This window comes from Eulemur rufifrons, chromosome 8, assembly GCF_041146395.1.
Source record: "Eulemur rufifrons isolate Redbay chromosome 8, OSU_ERuf_1, whole genome shotgun sequence".
NCBI classification, from domain to species: domain Eukaryota; kingdom Metazoa; phylum Chordata; class Mammalia; order Primates; family Lemuridae; genus Eulemur; species Eulemur rufifrons.
The window spans coordinates 40,527,399-40,551,173 of NC_090990.1; the positions used below are offsets into that span (position 1 = coordinate 40,527,399).

General features: G+C 52.0%; 1 protein-coding gene across 1 annotated transcript; it reads left to right on the plus strand.

The window, feature by feature from the left end:
* The first annotated feature begins 2,538 nt into the window (after window positions 1–2,538).
* CIMAP2 (ciliary microtubule associated protein 2) lies at window positions 2,539–23,298 on the plus strand. Its single transcript, XM_069477988.1, has 11 exons — window positions 2,539–2,588; window positions 3,326–3,413; window positions 3,850–4,014; window positions 4,201–4,323; window positions 8,067–8,204; window positions 8,341–8,484; window positions 10,056–10,217; window positions 11,186–11,311; window positions 13,723–13,856; window positions 22,670–22,758; window positions 22,857–23,298. Exons 1-10 carry the CDS (start codon window positions 2,539–2,541, stop codon window positions 22,707–22,709), a joined length of 1,170 nt encoding a protein of 389 aa, XP_069334089.1. The 3' UTR covers window positions 22,710–22,758; window positions 22,857–23,298.
* The last annotated feature ends 477 nt before the right edge of the window (window positions 23,299–23,775 follow it).

Below are 23,775 nucleotides of genomic sequence, written 5' to 3' on the forward strand. Positions count from 1 at the left end.
CACGAAGGTTCTAATTTTTCCACATCCTCACCAATACGTGTTATTTATTTATTTTGATAATAGCCATCCTAGCGTGTGGGTTTGGCTTTTGCTCTGACTCTGAGAAGATGAGCAGCAGCTGGGTGGGGAAAGTAGGTGTGGGGCATGTATCAGCAGCAGGAAAGGCATGAAAAGGCCAGGGGTTCACCCGTGCAGGGTGTGTCCTAGGGGCAGAGCAGCCCCGTGCGGCTGGAGCTCACAGAGCGTAGGGCAGAGGTGGCAGGTGAGCGCTGAAGGCAGCGGCCGTGGCCCTATCACAGGGGCCTGAATCCTGGCTGACAAGCTTGACTTGACTCCACTGACATAACAGATGGCTCCAGAACCCGGATGGGTTAGACACTCTCACAGCCAGCGAGCTCTCAAAATGTCATTACAAGTCCCATATCTGCTGTGCGACCCTATGCCTCACTAGATGGGACCAGAGCAAGTTATTTTCCCTGTCTGAGCCTGAGTTTTCCTCTTGTGTACCATGGCAGTGGAAGGCGGGCTACAGGGGCACCTACAAGAAGGAATGAGTGAGTTGCTAGGAGCAGGACAATGCCGTGCCGGGGAACCTTCGGGCTGACCAGGGCAGGCTGCCCTGCTGCAGAGCTGGCTCACCTGGCCTGTTCCGGCCTGCCTGGCAGCCAGGACTCCCGGCCCAGTGCCTTGGCTTAGTTCCTCTGGTCACTCCTCCAAGAGTCCTGGAGCCAAGCGGCTCAGGCCAGAAGCGAAGAATGCCGCTGCAGGTAGGTCTGGCCACCCTGAGAATACCTGAGCTGGCCGAAGGGCCTCCCCCATGCACAGGACTCCATAGTGTACACATCTGCCCCTCACTGACACTTCAAAACAGCTCCTCCAGGAAGCTAGAGTCCTACATGCATGTCACAGATGGGGAAATTGAAGCTTGGCCAGGGTAACTTGCCCAAGACCATCAGCTAGGAAGTGGCAGAACCAGGATTAGGACATTTCTTTGAGGATTTGTGTGTCACTGGTAAGTTGGACTAGATTCATGTAAGATTCACTTGTCATTCAGCAAATATTTCCTGAACATTTACTATGTATGTGCCAGATACTGCCCCAAGAGTGAATGAGACTCGGTCTCTGTCCTTGGGCTTCAGTAAGTTCCCTTCCCAAGGGCTGGGAATGACCTTTTATTGAGCTCCTGCTGTGTGCCAGGAGTGTTACCTAAATGAGGTCATTTAATCCTCACAGCAGTCTGGGGAGACAGAGATTATTAGTTTCATTTTACAGGTAAGACTGCTGAGATTCAAAGAAGGAAGTGACTTGCTTAAGGTCCCAAGGCTGGGAAAGGGCAGAATCTGTCCTTAGATGACCCAACCTGTCTGGTCTATGTGTATTCCTGCCTCTGACCATTAGTTCAGGGATACAGTGTGGACGCTCTTCCAGCCGTGGGCACGGCCTAGAGCCCAAGGGTCCAGGTCTCGGCTGTGCTGGGGAGCCACACTTTTTATTTAAATACTAGCTTGGGGTGTCATAAGGGCATTGAATGGGGCCTGGAAGGAGACCCACTATGCCTCCAGCTTTGGCACAGACTGAATGAGGGACCCTGGGCAAGTCGTAGCTCTCTCTGGCTTCAATCTTGTCACCATGGAATGGGTGTAGATTTCTGCCCTGCCTTTGCCTAAGGCCCTTGGAAGGATGAAAGGTGATCATGGAAGATAGACAATCTGTCTTATTGTGTGATCTGGGGCACTGGTGGGGGTAAGGGAGGACGGAAGAGAGGGCATGCCATTTGGGGGTACATACCCTCAATTCCTTTCTTCCCTTGGCAAGTCCTACACAGGCTTCAGTGTTGACTTTGGAATTCTGCCCCAGGAGGGCTTCCCTGACCTACCCACCCACAGCCTGGGTCAGAGGCCTCCCTCTCTCATAGGCCTGACCACACTGTGTGGTCATTGTTTCCCCCGCTACTGTCAGGGCAGAGACCAAGTCTGGGTCCCAGGCACTCTGCACAGTGCCCGCCCAGAGTGGGTTCAGGGTGTCGGGGGGACCGGCTGAGTCCTGACTGTCCCTGCAACCCCTTGCTCCTCTCTTTAGCCCTGCCCACCCCCGCCCAACGCTCCGGCCCTCCTTCCCACACCCCCTCCTTCCCTCCCCAAAGTGGAGAAGGAGCTGGGATGCCCTTTGCCCAAGTCGTGCCCTCTTGTGGCCCTCACTTTCTCATCAGCTCTCCCAGACCCCGTGCAGGGCCCTAGGATAAAGAGAGAAATCAGAAACAGTTCCTCAATAAATGACTCTAAAACCCGACCAAATGGCATCCATATTAAACACCAAGAGGGGCCATGAAATCTGCAGGGGCCCGGGAAGGCTCTCTGGCGAGGAAGCTCTGAAAACGTGCATGGATGAGCGGGAAAGCCAGGGGGCGCCTGCGGGGCCGCGGGGCCGAGGCGTGGCCGGGTCTCGCCGGCGAATCACAAGGCCCGGGTTGCCGTGGCAGCGGCGGCGCCCCCGGGGCGACCAGACTCCCCGGGACCTGGCTGTGGGCCGGCTGGCGCCATGGCCACCAAGTGGTTCAGCGGGGCACCCTTCGGGGTGCAGAGCCACAGGTGGGGACTGTCTGCGCTCTGAGCCACCCTTGGCCTGCCTGGGGGAGACAACGCCCACCTGCACAGGCCGGGGTGGGGGGTGGGCTGGTGTGGGGGGGTTTAAGGGAGAGCCGGAGGGAACATGGGGAGGGGTCTGGGCTTTTCTCTGCTCACACCTGTTGCCCTTCCCTGCCCAGAGCTCTATTACCATCTTTACTAAGTTCCTTAAAACCATTTCAAGAGCACCTACTATGTGCCAGGTTTAGAGAGGCCACGTGATCTGGTCCATAGTAGGTCACTCAGCTAAAAAGTCGTGGGTGGGATTTCAGCCCTGGTGTCTTTCTTCCTCTATAGATAGATAGGTAGATAGGTACCTGTACCTACATATGTCCACGTATCTATATATCACCTACTCTGTGCCAGGCACAGTTCTAGGATCTGGGGCTGCAGCAGTGAACAAAGCAGCAAAACCCTGTACTCATGGAGTTTGCACTCTTGTGGGAGAGGGCAGAGGGGGTGGGTAATAAAAATATATATAAAATGTTGGGTAGTGATAAGATAAGGATTGTGAAAAAAATGCATCTGGGAGGAGGAGGGGGTGGGGTGGGGGAGGGGAGCTCTGCTTCCCTGCTGCTTATCCACCATGGACCAGCTCCAAGGTCATCTCTGGGAAGCCAAATCCCTCATGTCCCACAGCTGCCCAAGCCAGGGCCAGGGGCCAGGCACTGGGCTCTCACTGGGCCTCCGTCCCTCCCTAGGTTTGACGTCTCTGCTGTTTATCCCAGCCGCAAGAAGTACAGCACCTTCACAGAGGCCCCATACTCCAGTCATTATTCCGTGGAACTGGTGAGTTTGCACAGCTTCCCTGACTCCTCCCATGGGGTCTGGCCACTGCCCCTTGGAGTCACCCACCATGATGGACGAGCTGAGCTGTGTCAGGGGCCCCCATGCCTGCAGTCCCTGGCACAGAGCTTGGCCCGTCGGGGTTTCTGATGTATGTGACAAATGCAGGACTGTGCCATTTCTAGCTCTCGCACTGACCAGCTGTGTGTTCTGGAATGAGCTGTTGTACTCCCGGAAGTGTGAGGGGGCCAGTGATGGAGAATGTCATGATTGCACCTTGAGTGCCCAGCCCTCTCGTGCCAGGCTTGGTGCTGGGAGTGGGGCCCACAGAGGGGGATGGCTCCCGCCCCCAGGTCAGGTTGGCGGCCTGGTGAGGACCTGCTCTGGGGGTGGACCGGGTGGGTGCAGCTGGCACAGCCCTGACCGTGCTCTGACTCAGTCCCACATAGGACCTGGAACCTACGGCTCCCAGGAGACCTGCTTCAGCAGGAAGAAGCTAAAGAAGGAGGTGGGCACAGGCTGGGCCAAGGCCCAGGAAGCCACCCGGCTGACCCGGCTGCCCCACTTCCAGTACCAGGCCATCCTGAGAGAGAAGCGGCAGCAGGTGAGGCCTCTGGGGCCGGGTCTTCCTGTCCATTGCAGCTGCTCCAGGGTGGCCTTCAGTGTCCCCCCCAGGGCCAGGCGGAGCTCAAGCTCATCCTTTAAGGAACACCGTCCTCCCCTGGACTTCTCCCTGCGTGGACATTCCCGAGTTTTAAGTTTTCACCTTCTGCTCTCTTCTCTTTTGCAGGAGCAAAAGCTGGGGCCCGGCTACTACAACGTCAAAGACTTCTTAGAACAGCTGAAGCAGAAACCGTGTAGCACCCGGGGGCTGCTCAGCTCTGGGGAGATTCGCTTCCGAGGACTCATCGGGGTAGGTGTTCTCACACGTGGAGCAGGGTCCCTTCCGCCCTGCCCCTCTGTCTGCAGAGCATGCAGCCTGGGTGGTGCTGGAAACACCCTCCCTTGTGCCTCTCTCCTCCCCGGGCTCAGCCAGGCTCTCCCCGGGTCCCCATAGCCCCGGGCCGGCTGGCTGTCTTATACTCTGGCAGGGTTGGGTCTGGTTCATCTCTGGGTCCTCAGCACAGAGCCCAGCATACATTAGGTCCTCAACAAATTCATCCATTCTTATATCCAGCCAGCCAGCCAGCCAGGAAGCAGTGCACCTTCTAAGTACCATGCACTGTCCTAGGCCTTGAGGATCCAGCACTCTTGAAGACAAGGTCCCTGTCCTCATGAAGCGGACATCCTAGTGGCTTTCTACAACAGTAGAAAGAAGGAAATACATGTATAGTCAGGGCTGTGAGGACAGATGAGACAGAGAAGAGATAGACAGTGATGGGGTGTGATATATAGAGTAGTCAGGGAAGGCCTCTAGGAGGAGGTGACATTTGAGCAAACCTGCAGGTCATGAGCAATGGAGACTCCTATCTGTGGTAGAGCATTCCAGGCAGCGGGAACATGCTTGTCGAATCAGACCAGCAGGCAGGAGGCTGGGGTGGCCGGGGGGAGTGGGTGAGGGCAAGGGGAGGTGAGAGGGCAGAGGAGTGAATGGCTGGGGCGGGAGGGCTGTGCAGCCAAAGTGGGGCCTTCGAGTGTTATTCCAAGTGTTGTCAGAGGACAGTGGAGGGTTTGACAGGGGCAGGACCCGATTGACATTTTTAGGGGCACACCTTGCTCCTGAGGGCCAGGGTTGGGGCATCGTGGTAGGAGGGGATGGTGGTGAGAGGTGGGGGTGACAGCATTGTGGGGTGATCATCCCATGTGAGGAGGACACTGAGTGAGGCTCACGCTCAGAGAGGTCGTGAGGGAGAAGGAAGCAGTCACCCCCCTACCAAAGGAACCAGCGCTGTGTTTGTTGGGTGCCCCTCCTCTGCCTTGGCCTTGAACTCTCTGCACTGGACACCGTTGTCCTTCTCCCAGCTCCTCAGATGTACCATGCTGTCTCAGCCGGGGCTTTGCTCCTGCTGTTCCCTCTGCTGGGAATGCCCTTCCTCCCCCAGCAGCCAGTTTGCCTGAGGCACGGCTACTCATCCTGCAGCTCCCAGCTTCCAGAAGCCTTCCTGAGCCCCACTAGGGGACAACTCCCTTCCTAGGAGTCCCAAATGTGATTGTGTGTTGTTTCTCCCCCACTGGACAGCAGCCCCTGAGGATGGACCAGGTCTGCCTGGTTCATTCACTAAGACATTCTGAAGTTCTAGCAGTGCCTGGCACATAGTAGGAACACAGTGAGTATTTGTGTACTGCATAAGTGCACGCATGCCTACTAAGTGCCAAGTGCTCCAAAACATTCTAATTCTTTGCAACCACTCCAGATGATTCCCTGGAGGCTCAGAGAGGATGTGCAACTTGTGCCAGGCAGCACAGCTGGCGAGCAGGCAAACTGGGATCCAATCGTGGGGATGTCCAACCCCAAGCCAAGGCCTTGCTCCCACACCTCACCACTGTGCAACCCTCTACAAAGGCTGGAAATGACTCCTTGCCACGTTCAAGGGACAAGCAGAAGCCGTAACTGTAGCTTAGGGAGAGAGGAGGCCTGGAGGCATCTAAACATGAGTCATTACCTTCAAATCTAAAGTAATAATAGCAGACACTTAGCATAGCACTTACTAATTAATCTTCACTACAGCCCTGTGAAGTAGGCACTGTCATTATGGCCACTCCACAGATGAGAAAACTGGAACACAGAGAGGCTAAGTAACCCATCGCCCAGGGTCAGAGAGCCACGGAGCGGCAGAAGCAGGATTTGAATCCGAGGTGTCCAACATACAACACTGCGCTTCACCCACAGGCTTGGCTCCCTTCGCTCTTGGGTTTTGTTCCTTGACTCTCTGTGGAGGACAGGGTCGAACGTCAAAGCTCAGCCCAGCCAATGGCAGGGCCGTTGGGGGGACAAGTCTGACACGGTCCCTCTTCTTCCTGCCTTTGCTCCTTCTGCCTGGGCGACCTTCCCACCGTCCCCCACACCCATCTTTGGGGATCCTTCTCATTTTTTAAGGCCCAGCTTAAAAAAAAAATCTTACAAGTGATGATTCCTCCATTCCCACACCACCCCCCTGCCGAATGAATCATTCCTTCTTGCGTCCCCAAAGCTCTGACAACATAACATTCTAGTTAAAGTCATAGGCTTTCACATCAGCCCAAATGTGGCACTAACCCTTTGAACTTGAAGGTTTTAAGGAAGAAACGAGACTATGCCAAGTGTCGGGCATTGCGCTCACCGTGGTTTGTGGGCTCCCTGAGCAGGGCCACTCTCCCCGCTTGTCTTGACCCTCATTTCTCAACCTTCCCAGGACCTGGGCTGCCCACTGCCCACCCAGCCCAGGGCCTTCCGCAGTGCCTGGCACACAGTGGGGGCTCAGAAAGCTCGTAGATTTTGGAGTTGGACTTGATCTCATCAGGTCACCCCTAGGACCGCGGTGTTAAGGCTAGTGGGGGTCCTAACACGATGCAGGGGCCCAGCTACCCTTGGCGGTTTTCTCCAGAACACACGTGGGAACCCTGGAAGGAGGCGACATGTGGTGCCATTCCTCGGGGGTGAAGGAATCTGATGCCCGCACTGGCCTGACTCCCCCGAGCAGAGGTCCTTGGCCCCTCAGCGCCCTGCTTCCCCAGGGCCAGGTTTCAGGGCCCAGGGTGGGCGCGGCTGAGCCATCTGTGGAGCGGCAGCGACCCCGTGTGGCTGCAAGGTGCAGAGCAGCGGCAAGCGTCCTGGCAGGTGTCTAGCCGAGGATCGCGACACGCCCACCCACCTACACTGTGGGTGGCTCTCCTCACTGCCCCTGCAAAGACCACACTCCTGCCCCGGCAGTCCAGTCCCAGATGGCCATTTCAGCTGTGATTTAAACCTCTCCTTCTACTCTCCGAGACGGTCAGCCCCCACCCCCCCCGACTTACGTGTTGGTGCCCACCGTGTGCCGGGCACCACGCAGGAGACTTCACGTTACTTCATTGTCATTACGCTGGTGAAAAGCATTGCTATGCCATGTTACCAATATGGACCACGAAGCCCAGAAGGCCCAAAGCCACTCAGCTAGGAAGCAGCAGAGGCGGGATCTGAACCCAGGGCCGAAAGTCCTTCATGTCACAGCACTGCTCACGCACAGTGAGAAAGCCATTCACGTCACCTAGGGCCACCATGCAGGGCAGAAAGGATGGAACTGTCGAGGTCGCCGAAGTCGGCACCTGTCTGAGGTGATGGGGAAGGGGGTTTCATTCCCAGGAGAGAGGACGTCTGTGCTGGCTTTGCGGGATTCATGGAGTTTTCCAAGGCAAAGAGGGCAGGAGGGGCACTCATTCAGGTGGTGGCCCAAGCGAGCCCAGGAGGTTGGGCGGAGTGGCACACGCCTGGGGAGCAGCAAGGAGCCCGCGTTGGCTGAAGAGTGGGGTGTGGCGAGGAAGTAGTTAGTCTTAACTTGGATAGGCCGGCGGGGCCCTGGAGAGGAGGCTGAACCTGGGGGAGAAGGTGTGAGCCATGGTGCTGCGTGCTGGGGGTGGGTGACACCCTGCAAACCCCGTTCCCCTCTTGGGGATGGCGGTCCCAGGTGTCTTTCCCCCAGGTGCCTCAGCATGAGGAGTGGGACTGACGGTCCTCATGCTCCCTCCGCCACCCCACAGAACTACTATCCAGGCCCCGGGAACTACGGGGAGAAGGGCAACCCCTACACGAAGCTGGAGGAGAACGCCTGGAAGCGGTCCCATTCCGAGGGCCTCATGTGCAGGATGACCAACAAGCCGCCCCCCTTGGCTCATCAGGTATCCCCCTCACCTGGCCAGGCCGTGCCTGCCTGGAGGGAGGCTCCCCGGGCAGACGGGGAAACCGAGGCCCGACAGGGCGGTGGGCCTGCCTCGGCAGCTCTCCTGAGGCCTCATCGCCTCTGCTGTGCTCTAGGGGAGTGGTCTGGGACCTGGCACCTACTTCTTAAAAAGTGGCATCGAGGCATACCTGGAGCGATCCGTCGGCACCCGCGGCCCCTATGACACTTTCTCTGGTGACCGAAGCAAGCCGCTGCCTTACGGACATCACTCTGTGCAGGTGTGTACCTGGGAGGTGTGGGGTTCTTTCCCCGGCAGGATGACAGGCCTCCCTAGTTAACACTGGGGACACCACCCTATGTGCCAGGTGCTGCAGGGGGCCCTTCCTACACCCCACTCACCTCACCCTCACAGCCAGGGCGGGTTGGGGCTCCCTGGGAGGAAACCGAGGCCGGCCACACAGTGGGTAGGGGCCAGAGCCAGGGTTTGAACCCCAGCGCATCTGTCTGGCTTCGTAGTTCCCTGTCCTCTGCAGGGGCGTGAACTGCACAGGGGGTGTGGTGGGCCACAGTGCCAGGGCTGGGCGGGAGACTGGCCACGAGGCCTGCGGGGACGCAACGGCACAGGGCTGGGTGTCCTGCCATGTGGGAAACATTTCACAGGCATCACAGACCCGCCTCAGCTGGCTGGCTTAGTGCCAGTGCTCTGCTAATGAGGGCCAGGAGGGGAAACTGAGGTAGAATTTTAGCTTGACGCCTCCTTTCCTGCCCACTGCAAGTTTCTGTTAGGCGCTTTCATAGCATGCTGTGCTTTGTTTCTTCATGATTATAGCAATTGGAATTGAGTGAGTATTTGTCTAATTACCTGTTTATTTTGTTTGCACGGTGCGTTCACTCCGTGTGTACAATTAGGCCAGGTAGGAGTCCAGGCACAGGGAAATCAGCCCTGTGGAACTTACATTCTAATGGGACAAGAAACACAACCCCCAGTGAGTGAAAGCAATTCTAGGCGAGTGTTAGCAGGTGACAAGTGCTGTGGCAAAGGCCCCAGGAGGGTTGGTGGTTAATGTGAAAAGACTGTGGAACCCCCAGTGCTCCCCGGGACCTCCCGGGCCTCCCCCTGTCCTGCTCAGCACGGCAGGGGTCGGACCCTCCACAGGCACTGCCGCCAGGGCCCAGGCCACGCTGTTTTTGTCTGTTTTCATAGGCTTTTTAAAAGCGCAGTTTCAGGTTCACAGCAAAACTGAGTGGAAAATGCAGAGAATCCCCATACACCCCTCCCCTGCCCCCATGACACACAGCCTGCCCTCTCTCAACGTCCCCCTGCAGACGGGGACCTTTGTTCCAGTCGCTGAACCTACACGACACGCCATGATCACTCGGAGTCCGTAGTTTACCTTAGGGTTCACTCTGGGCGCTGTGCGTTCTGTGGGTGTGGACAAGTGTGTGACATGTGTCCGCCACTGTAGTGTCACACACAGTAGCTTCCCTGCCCCCCAAACCCTCTCTGCTCCTCCAGTCACTCCTGCTGCCTTTTAAATATTTGAAGGACCGTTCCTGCTTAGAACAATGCCTGACTCGATAAATGTCACGGGTCACTGAAAGAAAGAAGGAATGGATGAGGATGAGCTGGGTGTAGGGTGTGGCGCGTGGCAGGTGCGAGAGCCTAACCCCGTGTCCACCGGCTGCTGGGGGGCTGCCTTGAGGCTGGCCTCGCCCCCAGTGCACAGCAGGGCGGTGAGTGATACCGCGTTGCTGGTGGCACTTACTTCTCGCTGGTTGTGGGTGAGGGTTGACAGAGGGGGCTCGTGATTTTGCTGGCATAACAGATCTCTTCCTCTCTGATTCCCAGAAAAAAAAGCCCAGGGAGCTGATGAATTTCAAGAGCTTCATAGACGAACTTAACTCACGTCACAATAAGAAGCGCGGGGTTTTTTCCAAAGCTCCCCGCAACCCGAAAACCCCTTCGGAGAGGATTTACTGGGCCACCCTTAGCCAGTGCCCCCGAACGCTGGTCAGTGTGCCCCCGTGGCCGTCCTTCCGCTCTGGCCCGCCGGGGCGGGGGTGGGTGGGGTGGCTGTTTTGAGGGGGATCAGACCGACCTGGTTTCCAGTCCTGGCCTTGCACATACCAGTCACCTGGGTGAGGCCCTGTCACTCCCTGGGCCTCGGTGTACACCGTGTGCTGTGAGGACAGTGAGGTCGCCGTGAGAATGAGACGAGCTTGTGTACTCAGAGCCTCCCCTGGGGAGGGCCCAGCCAGTGTCCATCTCCACGCTGGCCCTCAGGGCGCTGGGGAAAGGGGGAGGGGACACTGGAGCAGGCCGAGCATGCTCCGTCCAAGGGCGCAGTGGGCTCTGCCTTGGTGTCAAGGCGAGTAGGAGAGGCGGGTGTGGTCCGAGCAGGCCCTGGGCTTCCGTCAGGCCTCCGAGCAGGGTCCACCCCTAAGTGTATGGGAAGGAGCAGAGTCCAGAAAGAAGAAATGGGAGCAGCATTTCCTGAGTGCCTGCTAGGCGCTCTCCTGCCCGCTTTGCCCCGCCCCCGCACTATCGTTTGCATTTCACAAAAGGAAACCAAAGTCCGGATCTGGGAGGGGATTTGCCCAGGTGCCCCCCCGAAAGGGGGAGAAGGGGCTGGGATTGAAACCCAGCTCCTCTGGCCGCAAGGCCTGTGCAGCTTCCACCCCCCAGGCTGGGATATGGAACATCTCTCTGGACCGTACCAGACCGTGAGGGCCCTTGGGAACCTAAAACGAGGTGTCAGGCTTCTGGGTGGCGGTTGGAGTGGGGCAGGGGACATGGGCCTTGAGGGCACTGCATGGCCCCTCTGCTGGGAGGCAGCTGGGCACCTCCCACCGTCCTTGGCTCAGGGCCCAGGGCTGCTGGGCAGGTGAGGTCCGCTGCCAGGAGCCCTCCCCTGCCCTGGCGCCAGGCTGAGCACTGCCAGGGCCTCCCAGCTTCCAGCCTTCATTCCTCACCCCTAGGCCACATCTGGCCCTGGCTTCTGGCTTCCACCGGAGGAGGAACCCAAACACACCAACCAGCCGCCATTCCTGCTGGCCTCCAAGCGGTCCGGCACAAAGGCCTGCCAGAATGTTTTGGGGAGCTGGGTGAGTGGGTCTGGAATGGGGGATACATGGGCAGGAAACACTCTCCTGCCTCTACAGGCAGCCCGAACCCTCCTTGTTCCCTGGGGGCTGATGCTCCGACTGATGCTACCCTTCCTTTTTCCCCAAAAGACCTGACAGGCACTCCTACTGTCTTATTTTGCAGAGGCACGGGTTCTCAAGCGTAGGTGAGCAGGTATTAGCATCACCTGCAGGGCTTGTTAAAGCACAGGTCACTGGGCCGGTGCCAGAGCTTCTGATACAGCAGTCCTGGGGTGGGACCCGGCAATTTGCATTTCTAGTAGGTTCCCAGGACCACACTTTGAGAACCAGTGAGCTAAGAGTCATCTCTCTGCAGCCATTCTCTTGTCTTCCCAGAGAGCCGGTTCTCTGTTCTCTCTTTGTGTTTGCGTTGGGGCCTCACAGCTGGTGAAGTTGGCCCATAGCTCATCCCCGCTGAGCAAGGCCTCCTCTGGCCCCTCCCTCTCCTGCTACCGTCCCCCTCCCCAGAAGCAGCCATCCCGGAGTGGGTGACGCCCTTTTGTTTGTTAGTGTTTTGTAAAGCAGCTAAGCTCCTGGGGGTGTGTGCCTGTCTCCTGAATTGACAGTGGCCTTGGGCATTGACCTCAGTCTGTTTCTTACTCCACCCTTCAGTTTATAAACACACCTTTTATTAGGGTCCAATAACTGTATAGAAAGGGACGTGAATTCTAAGCGCACAGCTCCATAAATTGTTACAAATGGCCTCACCTGTGTAACCACCCCCTCGCGCCTTCAGGAGCTCCTGTTTCCAGCACTCAGGAGCCCCTGCACAGCCCCGCCCCCTACCAGTAGCCCCTGGCCTGACCCCCAGCAGCACAGGTTAGTTTTGCCTGGTTTTGAGCAGCTTTCTGCTTTCAAGGTCTCTCGTGGTTTCCCTGGGAATGGCTTGCTTGTAATGTCCCTGTCTTCCTGTCCTGCTCTTTCCCACTGCCCACCCCGCACCCCCACCTCTGAGCTCTTCCTCCTCCCAGGGGAGCAGGCCAGCCACCCCACCTCCTCAGCTGCCCAAGTGATGGCAGGGTCCTCAGTGTGCCCAGCCCCGACTGACCCATCCTGCTGAGGAACAATCCTTCCTTCCCTCACCCCCAGCCTGCACCTCCTGCAGGGCAGATGGTCTTCACTCGGGGACCCCAAGTAGAATGTTTAGACCAGAGCCAAGTGACCATGCTGCTACCACAGGGCCGGCCACTCCGAAGGGGACGGACTGATGTGCAGCCAGGGCTCCCACAGGGCAGGAAGCCCCTCTGCACACACCCTCACGGAACAGGCCCCTCCTGTGTGGGAGGCAAGTTCCGCCTCACGTGGGACTAGTCTCTGGGTCCTAACATCTCCCAGCCCACCGCTTGGCACTGTTTCCACAGATAGCTGGGTTCATGTCCTGCCTTTCTTCTGCCCCGTGTCACCTTGAGCCAGTTACATCTTCTTTTTTTTTTTTTTTTTTTTGAGACAGAGTCTCACTCTGTTGCCCGGGCTAGAGTGAGTGCCGTGGCGTTAGCCTAGCTCACAGCAACCTCAAACTCCTGGGCTTAAGCGATCCTCCTGCCTCAGCCTCTCGAGTAGCTGGGACTACAGGCATGCGCCACTATGCCCGGCTAATTTTTTGTATATATATATTTCAGTTGTCCATATAATTTCTTTCTATTTTTAGTAGAGACGGGTTCTCACTCTTGCTCAGGCTGGTCTCGAACTCCTGACCTTGAGCGATCCACCCGCCTTGGCCTCCCAGAGTGCTAGGATTACAGGCGTGAGCCACCGCGCCCGGCCTACATCTTCTTTCTGAACCTCTCTGTTGGTGCCTCTTGTATCATCCACAACCCAGATATCTGGGCGGGATGGTGTGTTCCCTTCCTGGGGCTGCCGCAACAGAGGACCACAAACTAGGTGGCTTAAAGCAACGGAAATGTATTCTTTTACAGTTCTGAAGGCTAGAAGTCCCAAATCTAGGTGTCTGCGCATCCATGCTCCCTCTGAAAGTCGTGGGGGAGGATCCTTCCTTGCCTCTTTGTGGCTTCTGCTGGTGGCTGGCACCCTTGACATCCCTTGGCCTGTAGATGCATCGCGGCAACCTCTGCCTCCCTCAGATGGCCGTGTTCCTTCTGTGTGTCTCTTCGAAGGACACCAGTCATGTTGGATTAAGGACTCACCTTACTCCAGTATGACCTCATCTTAACTAACTACGTCTACAACAACCCCATTTCCAAATAAGATCACATTCCTAGGTACTGGGGTTAGGACTTCAATATATCTTTTTGGGGGACACAGTTCAACTCATAACAGATGGAGTAGAGAAGAGTCTAGGGGGAGGGGAGAAGGCCAAGGTCAAGTCCCCAGGCCAGGTTTGCTGATGTCCTGCCATCCTCTCCCTGGTGCAGAATCCGGTAGGTGTGGGCCGCTACCTTAACACCTGGCTGATGGAGACAAAGGACAGACGGCAGCGCTACCGGTCCCTGTTCCTGGGTGAATCCAAACGCTACCTCTCGAACCTGGCCCGGGACATGATCATGCAGTGAGTGCAACTGATGCTCCAGGAGAGGGGGCAAGGGCAGGGAAGGGCTTACTCTGGGGTGGGCTGGGGGTTCCCCATGCTTGGTTCCCATGGGAACACAGCTGCTGCCCAGAATGCCAGCCAAACTGTGGAGGCAGTGGAGAGACGCTCAAGTTCAGATCCTGGCTCTGGCACCTGCTGGCTGTGTGAGGTGGGGCCTGTTGCTTAACCTCTCTGAGCCTCATTTCCTTCAGCTGTCAAAAGAGCAGATGTCTGAGAAGACCCAAATGAAATGATCTGTTGAAAACTCTCAGTAAGGAAAAGGTACTCAATCAATGCTAAAGCCTCCACCCACAACACACCTGGTCTGGGCTCTGCCCTGGGTGGCTTCACCACATGGAAGGCACTCATTCTTGGTGTTCATAGTGGGTTTGGTGAACTCTTTTCAGGAAGTTGCCATGAAGCCTAAGAAAGGAAAGGTGCATGAAATACTGTGGCAAACTATAAAACAGCTTGCAAGTGCTAGCTGCCGCCATATTTTATTTACTAGGAGACCATCAGTAGCAATATAATCTCAATTTCAGAATGTTGAAATGTGAATAAACATGCCCTTTAGAATTGAGCATTTTGGTTTTTGGAAATTATGGTGAGGACATGAGGACCAGCTTCTGGGGACCAGATTGCTCAGGGAAAACTAGCTTTAAAATGTAATTTTTAAAAAATTTTATTTTTTTTTTGAGGTAGCATCTTGCTCTGTGCCCAGGCTGGAGCGCAGTGGTGTGATCATAGCTCACTGAAGCTTCAAACTCCTGGGCTCAAGCGAAACTACAGGCATGTGCCACCATGCCTGGCTAATTTTTAAATTTTTTGTAGAGATGAGGTTTTGCTGTGTTGCCCAGGTTGGTCTTGAACTCTTGGCCTCGAGCAATCCTCCTGCCTCAGCCTCCTAAAGTACTGGGATTACAGGTGTGAGCCACCAGGCCTGGCCCAAAATGTTTTATTTTTTATCAGAGTAGTCCTGTATTTTCTTCTTTCTTGATTTACTCCCTTGTTCTGGGGGATTCCTGAGAAAGGGCGATAGGAGGTAATATTTTTGATAGACTGAAAATGTTTCTTTGTTTTTTTTTTTTTGGATGAGATCTTGCTCTTTTGCCTGGGCCACAGTGCAGTGGCATCAGCATAGCTTACTGCAACTCCCGGGCTCCAGTGATCCTGCTGTCTCAGCCTCCTGAGTGTCTGATACTAAAGGCACATGCCATCACACCTGGCTAATTTTTCTATTTTCTGTAGAGATGAGGTCTCACTGTGTTGCTCAGGCTGGTCTGGAACTCCTGGGCTCAAGTGATCCTCCTGCCTCGGCCTTCCAAGGTGCTGGGATTAGAGACATGAGCCACCATGCCCGGCCTGAAAATGTTTCTTGTATTTCCCACCTGCATATCTGATCAATAGTTTGGTTGGAAATAAAATTCTAGGTGGAAATAATTTTTTCCCTTGGAATTTCGAAGGCTTAGCTCCATAGCCTCCTAGCTTCAAGTGTGGTTGTTGAGAAATCTGTCGCCATTCTGGTTTTTGGTCCTTTGTATGTGACCTGCATTTTCCTTTCTGGAAGCTTTTAGGATCTTCTCTTTGTCCCTCAAATTCTGATGGGTCTTAATGTGAATCTGTTTTCATCCATTGTGTTGGGTACTCACTGGGTTCCTTTCATCTGGAGACTCAGCACCTTCTATTCTGGGAAAATCTTGTATGAGTTTTTGTCTTTGACGATTCCTCTCTGTGTTCTCTCTTCTCCCTTTCAGGAATCTTTTAGGTGAATGTTCGATGTCCTTGTTTGGCACTCTAGTTTGCTTACTTTTTCCCCCCCTTTTTCTTATTTTCCATCTCTGCCTTTCCTCTTCTACTTTCTGGTAAAATTTCCTTGTCCTTATCTACCCTACTATTGCCTTTTAAAATTTTGGCTATCATATTTTTTAATTTCCAACAGCTGTTTTTTGTTGTGGTTAGCTTCTTTTTTTCCCTTTTAATAGCACCCAGTTCTGTGTCATCTATGTAGCATGTTCTTTTATCTAAGGGTGTGAGTTGCGGTTTCCCTCAAGTTCTTTTGTCCCCTACGTTGTTTCCAATTCTTCCAATTTCCTTTTTTTCTTTCACCGGTTTGTTTGTATTTAAGAGGAAAGCACTAAAATATGCCGTGAGTCCGGGTGGGACCTGTCAATCAGTGGCTTCACTGGGATCGACTGGCTGGGGATCTGGTCTTCCCATTGGCAGACCCTCAAATGCCGGTGTTTCTGGGTGTTTTCTCAGGGATCATTCAGCTTTTCTAGGAGAGAATCCTCCATCCTGGCTGGGGGTAGGTGTGGCTGCTGGTGTTTAGGGAAGGAGGCTGGTGGTCTCTGTCCTTCTCTTAGGCGTATGGACTTCCTCCTGCTCTTTCTCTTCTCACCGTGGGGCCTGTCTTCCTCCATCCACTGTGCCGGCCTCCTCCCCCAACCCCACACCCCCTCCTGTCTGGAATCTCTTCGCAAACTAAACCTCCAGTCTCCTGGGTGGGCGAGCAGTTGGTGGGGCGTCTTGTCTAGTTTTCCCTCTCGTTTGCAACTTGGTCTCGCACTTGTTTCTGAGATACTGGTGCCTCCGTCTCCTGGGCCTTTCTGAGGTTTTGTGGCAGGAGGGTCTCGTTGGCTTCCCCTACTGCAGGCAGCCTGCTCTTCAGGCTTCTCAGCCCTGCTCATGCCTCCCTGTACTGTCTGTTTCCCAAAAACACGGTAACATCCTTTGTAACTTCCTCTCCCTTTCTTTGTCTATTTTTCTGTTGACACATCACAACTGCACATCACATGGGGTACATATGATATTTTGACACTTGTACAGTGTGTAATGATCAAATCAGGGTATTTGGGGTAGCCATCACCATTTATCATTTCTTTGAGTTGGGAACATTTCAAATCTTCTTTTCTAGCTATTTTGAAATACACAATAAATTATTAACTGTAGTCTCCCTACTGTGCTATTGAGCACTAGAACTGTTTCCTTCCAGCTGTATGTTTATACCCACTAATCAGCCTCTCCTCATCCCCCTCCCCCTTCCCAGCCTCTGGTAACCATCACTCTATTCTACCTCGAGGATATCAACTTTCTTAGCTTCCATATGTGAGTAAGAACATGCAGTATTTGTCTTTCTGGGTCTGGCTTATTTCACTTAAAATAATGACCTCTATTTCTATCCATGTTGCTGCAAATGACAGGATTTCATTCTATTTATGGCCAAATAATATTCCATTGTGTTTCTATACCATATTTTCTCTATCCATTCATCCACTGATGGGCACTTAGGTTGATTCCGTATCTTGCTTATTGTGAATAGTGCTGCAATAAACATGGGAGTTCAGGCATCTCTTTGACATACTGATTTCATTTCCTTTGGATAAATACCTAGGGGTGGGATTGCTGGATCGTATGGTAGTTCTATTTTTAGTTTTTAAAGAAAGCTCCATACTGTCTTCTATAATGGCTGTACTAATTTACGTTCTCACCAACAGTGTCTAAGAGTTCCCTTTTCTCTGCATTCTTGTCAGCATTATTTTTTTGTCTTTTTGATGATAGCCATTCTAACTGGGGTGAGATGATATCTTACTGTGGTTTTGTTTTACATTTCCTTGATGATTAGTGATTTGAACATTTTTTTCATATACCTGTTGACTATTTGTATTTTCTTCTAAGAAATGTCTGTTTATCTCCTTTGCCTACTTTTTATTGGGATTAATTGTGGGTTTTTGCTGTTGAGTACCTTGAATATTCTGGTTATTAGTCCTTATCTGATGAATAGTTTAAAAATATTTTCTCCTATTCTACAGGTTCTCTTTGCTCTGTTGCTTGTTTCTTTTGTTGTATAGAAGCTTTAGTCTGATATAGTCCCATTTGTCTATTTTTTGTTTCTGTTGCGTGTGCTTTTGAAGTCGCAGCCATAAAATCTTTGCCTAGACCAATGTTCTAAAGCATTTCCCCTATGTTTTCTTTTAGTAGTTTTAAGGTTTCAGGTCTTAATATTTAAGTCTTTAATCCATCTTGAGTTGATTTTTGTATACGGTTAGAGATAGTATAGTTTCTTCCTTCTGTATATGGATATCCAGTTTGCCCAGCACCGTATATTAGAGGATGTCTTTTCCCCACTGTGTGTTCTTGGTACATTTATCAAAAATTGGTTGGCTATAAATATGTGGATTTATTTCTGGGCTCTCTATTCTGTTCCATTGGTCTATGTGTCTGTTTTTATGCCAATACCATGCTGTTTTGGTTACATAGTGTGATGCCCCCAGCTTTTCTTCTTAGCATTCATTGCTTTAGCTATTAAAGGTCTCTTGTGATTCCATATAAATTTTAGGATTGTTTTTTTCTGTTTCTGTGAAGAATGTCATTGGCATTTTGATAGGGATTGCATTGAATCTATACATTGCTTTGGGTAGTATGGTCATTTTAACAATATTAATTCTTCCAGTCCATGAGCATGGGATGTCTTTCCATTTGTTTGTGTCCTCTTCAATTTCTTTCATCAGTGTTTTGTAGTTTTCCTTGTAGAGGCCTTTCACCTCCTTGGTTAACTTTATTCCCAGGTATTTTATTATTATTTTTTGGCAGCTATTGTAAGTGGGATTGCTTTCTTGATTTCTTTTTCAGCTAGTTATTGGTGTATAAAAACAATGTTGATTTTTGTATGTCAATTTTGTATTCTGTAACTTTACTGAATTTATCAGTTCTAAGAGTTTTTTGGAGTCTTTAGGTTTTTCTACATATAAGATCATGTCATCTGTAAAGAGGGATAGTTTGACTTTCTTTTTTCCAATGTGATTGCTTTTTGTTTCTTTCTCTTGCCTGATTTCTCTGGCTGGGACCTCCAGTACTATGTTGAATAAGAATGTTGAAAATGGGCATATCCTGGTCTTGTGTTAGTTCTTAGAGGAAAGGCTTTCAGCCTTCCCCATTCAATATGATGTTAGATTTGGCTTTATCATATATGGCCTTTATTATGTTGAGGTTTGTTCCTTCTATGCCTAATTTGTTGAGGGCTTATATTATGAAGGGATGTTGAATTTTATCAAATGCTCTTTCTGCATTTATTGAAATGATCATATGATTTCTGTCCTTCATTCTGTTGCTGTGATGTATCACTTTTACTGATTTGCTTGCGTTGAACACTCCTTGAATCCCTGGGATAAATCCCACTTGATCATGGCATGTTATCTCTTTGATGTGTTGTTAGATTCACTTGCTAGTATTTTGTTGAGAATTTTTGCATCTGTGTTCATCAGAGATACTGGACTGTTTTCTTTTTTGTTGTGTGCTTATCTGGTTTTGATATCAAGATAATGCTGTACCCATAGAATGGGTTAGGAAGAATTCCCTGCTCTTCACTTTTTTGGAATAGTTTGAGAATAGTTTGAGTGTCCTTCTTTATGAGTTTGGTAGGATTTGGCAGTGAATCCATCTGGTCCTGGGCTTTTCTTTGTTGGGATACTTTTACTACTGATTCAGTTTCATTACTCATTATTGGTCTGTTCAGGTTTTTTGTGTCTTCATGGTTCAATTTTGGTAGGTTTTATTTATCCAGGAATTTATCCATTTCCTCTAGGTTTTCCAATTTGGTAGCATATACTTGTTCATAATAGTAGCTAACGATCCTTTGTATTTCTGTGGTATCAATTGTAAGGTCTCCTTTATGATTTCTGAGTGTGTGTTTATTTATTTATTTATTTAGACATGGTCTCACTCTGTTTCCCAGGCTAGACTGCAGTGGCATCATCATAGTTCATTGCAAGCTTAAAGTCCTAGGCTCAAGCAATCCTCCTGCCTCAGCCTCCTGAGTAGCTGGACTACAAGTGCATGCTACCACACCTGGCTAATTTTTTAAAAAGTTTTTGTAGAGACGAGGCCTTGCTGTATTGCTATGTTGCTCAGGCTGGTCTTGAACACCTGGGCTCCAGCAATCTTCCTGCCTTGACCTCCCAAAGTGCTGGAATTATAGCACTGTGAACCACTGTGCCTGGCCTTGTCTTTTATTTTTGAGAAAGTTCAAAGGAAATGGCAGACATCAGTATACTTCTTCTTGAATACTTCAGCATGCATACTGCCTTTTTAATATTTTAAACTAAAAGCCGATGGGGACAGGAGAAGCAAAAAAAAAAAAAAAAAAAAAAGGAAAAAAATAAACTAAAAGCCATATTCCTTGTCCAGAAATCTAAAATTAAAATCATAAATGTCCATAATAAATTCTTGTATTCTTGGAGTGTATTTAAAATGGACAAAGTGATTTTGTATGTACTTATTCTATGTGATAACTTCAAAGGGTAGTTGAGTGAGAGAAAGTGATTTTCCAAAGTCACTGTTCATCAATGGTGTTGGTGCATGCATTCCTCAAAAACTGATTATGCACTTACTATGTGCCAGGCACCATTCTGGGGTCCTGGGACATTGCAGGAGACAACCAGACAGCGGTTCTCCCCCAGAGTGGCTCCAGCTTCATGAGGGGCACTCACCCCCTTCCCCACAGTTACAGGGCAGCTGGAGAAGAGGGGTGAGGGAAGGTGGGACCCAGGACTTCTCTCTCTACATCCAAAATGCTTTCCCCACTCTTTCCCCAGAAGCTTTCTGGAAGATGAGAGCAGGAGGGAAGTCTCTTTGAACCCAGGAAAGCCGAGGCAGAGTTGGCCTTCCCCATGCTCCATCCTCCTGTCCTCACCGCACCTGCCCTCACCTCCTGGACTTTTGTGCATATGCTGAATTGGTGAGAGATCTGGAAATTTGGGCAAGAAGGATGACTTAGGAAGCTCGGCATGTGGAGTTCCCCTCCTCCTCCCCTCAATCCCCTGCACACTTACTATGCAACATGGAAGTCAGGTGGCTGCCATTGGGACAGCAAGAGAGGGCCATATTTATTCCTTCCCATCCTCCCACCCTCCCTCCCTTCCTTCCTTCCTCTCACTCTTCCTTCTTCCCTTCTGTCCTCCCTTCCTCCAGCACTCTCTCCCTCCTTTCCACTCTCCCTTCCTCATTCCTTCCTTTTCCTCTAAATTCCTTCCTTTATTTTTGGTGGGGATGGGTAGGGGTGGAGACTTGAGCATATTTCTGGGCTGATGAGCAAGGGAGAAGTGGCAGATTCTGTTGCGAGGTGGGAACATGCTCCTTCCATGGGCCAAAGGGGGATCACCCAAGCCCAGGGAGAAAGGTGGGTCTTGGATGGGTGCAGGTGGCAGGGGAGGCAAAGGGTTGTGATTCAATTAAATTTAGTGGACATTTGCTGGGGGCCAGGGGTCCTGCTGTCAGACAGTCCTGGGCAAAAGGGGCGGAGGGGAGGGACTGGTTCAGCGTCAGGTACATGACGGAGGGCTCAGCCAGAGCTGTGGGAGTGTGGAGAGCGGAGAGAAATGCCCACGTCTACCCAGAAAGGAGGTTGTAGGCTGCCAGCAGCGCCTGGAGGTGAGCAAGGTGAATGGGAGTGGGATCCGCAGTCTTGAAGTGGGAGTTTGGCCTTTTTGCCAGCTCCTTTGAGTCTACATCCGTACTGCAAATCAGCAGCTAGTAAGCTTGCTTCAAAGTACAGTCGACACAGAAGGAAATCTGTGGAAAGGGCCACTTGGGATGTAATATTAGGGTGGGACTCACCTTGGCTTCCTCTTGTCTGAATTACCAGTTGCTCAGGTAGGGAGCCCTTAGGGGGTTATGAAACATTATGGTAGACCCTAAAACATGGGCCCTGGACTGGGGAGAGACTGGGTTCTGTTGCTGACAAGCTGGGTCAAGGACAAGTCACTTGACCTTCCTGTTGCACACTTTGTTCCCCAAATGACCTCAGCATGTATAGCCCATGTCCCCGTGGGCAGTCTGGACGCTGCTATAGCCAGGTGGTCTGCATGGTGGCCTCAGTCAGCTCAGCCTGGACTTTTCAACCTGTTTGAAAAGTCCTGTTGAGGCCTGTTTGAGGCTCCAACAAGTTCATGTTTTCAAATCTTTTGCACATTTTGAAAAATGGGTTGCTTGTTTTCTTATATTAAGTTCTGAGAGTTCTTTAGATATCCTAGGCATCAGTCCTTTATCAGATGTGCGTCTTACAAATATTTTCTCCCACTCAGCAGGATTTTAATGGGAAGTAACTCTTGTGTTGTAAGAACTTACTCTGTGGCATTGTGGGGTGGGGGAGTGGGCTGGGGGCAGAGGAAAGGACGCTGTCCTGACAGTCCTGATGACAGAGGGGCTCTGGGCCGGGCCAGGGACGGCTCACGGGAGGAGTGAGGAGACAGAGACACCAAGACCCGCTGGATGGCGGGAGAGGCCCCTTTGCCTGCTGAGCCCTCCCTCCCTCCCACCTTCATTCCTTTGAAGGTATTTGCTAAGCACAGGTGATGGGGGAAGTACCAGTAAAGAAATCCAGGTGCTGCCTTCGTGGCGTGCACACCTGGTGGGGAAGGCAGGCAATACACAAGTGCGTAAAATGCGTAGCGTAAGGGCTGGTGGCTGCTGTTGGACACACACAGCAAGGGGCTCTAGGAAGTGCCATTTTCCAGTGGTTTCTGGGATGGGGACCAGGGTCCTCGGGGTTCCACACCTCGGAAAGAGTCAGAGCATGAGGGGACACAGGACTGAGGTCAGGAGCTCTGGGTGCGACTCTGGCCTGCAGGTGACCTCAGGTAAGTTCCCACCTCTCACCCTGGTCCTCTGTCTCCTTCTCAGGGTTGGGCTAGAAAATTCTTCAGGCGCTATGATTTTTTTACTTGAATTTCTTGCAAACTAGCTTGGGTTCTCTAATGAGCTGAACTAGGTGCATATTGGCCGGGTCTCCCCCTTAGAACCAGGCTGTTTTGTTGGAAGAGGTCTAGAGGTCACTGATTTTCACCTCTCACCCAGTGTAGGATCCCCTGTGGAGCACAGGCCACAGGTGCCTGTTCATCCCCTGTGGGTGTCCCTCAGGGACAGGGAGCCCGCTCCCTTCTGAGGGATTACTTCCATTTTTTCTTTCTCTCTGTCTTTTCAAAGGGAAAGGATCACACCTTTTACTAAAGGGAAGTGCCCTCCAACGGTGGATTACAATTCAGATCCTACTCCTTAAAGCCGCAGGTGAAGGACAGCCTGCGGTGACTGGAGGCCCAAGGCCTGAAGACAAATCTGGGGATGGGAGTGGGAACGGGGGCGTCTTAGAGAAAGGACACGTGAGAATGCCTAGGAGAGGGGAGAGATGTGCTGGGACCACCTTGGCTGGAGCTGTATACCTGGAGGTCACAATGCCTGCTGGGACACCTGGGGCCAGATATCTTCTGTTACAAGAGATCAAATATCCTGAGAACTGGACTCAGCCAGTGACACGACCATGGGGGCCCAGCAGAGGGACTGAAGGGGTGGAATGTGGTTGACACTCTTGGAAGCCTGTCTATTCTAATGCGAGTGCTTGGCTCCTTGGTCATTAAAGTCCAAAAAGGGGTGGCAGAGTGTAGCATATTTGGCAATTCTAGGATTTTCCAGGAACATCCTATCTCCATCTTAGGACACTTCTGGAAGCTCAGCAAAGCCTCATGCTTTGAGGAGACTGCTGACCTCCAGGCAGTGTCCAGCTGTTGGGGACATGGGCTCCCTCCGCAGAGTCAGCCCTGTGGGCACCCTGTCCAGCCCGGGGGGGTCTGTGCAGCCTGGTCACAGCATCCTGGGCTCCTTCCCTCGCTGTTCGTGTCAGTGAGAGTTTGGGTGGGTTGTCCCTAGGGAAGAGGAGACCTGGGCACCACAGTCTCAGCCACAAAACTTACATAATAATAAAAAATACTTCAAACACTTTCTTCAGAGTGTGAATGTCTTAGAGAAAGCAGCTACTTCTCACTCGTGTCAGAACAACCGTTTTGGAGGAAGTAAGACCATCTTTATTCACAGGCAGCATGGACATCTATTTAAAAAATCCTACTGAATT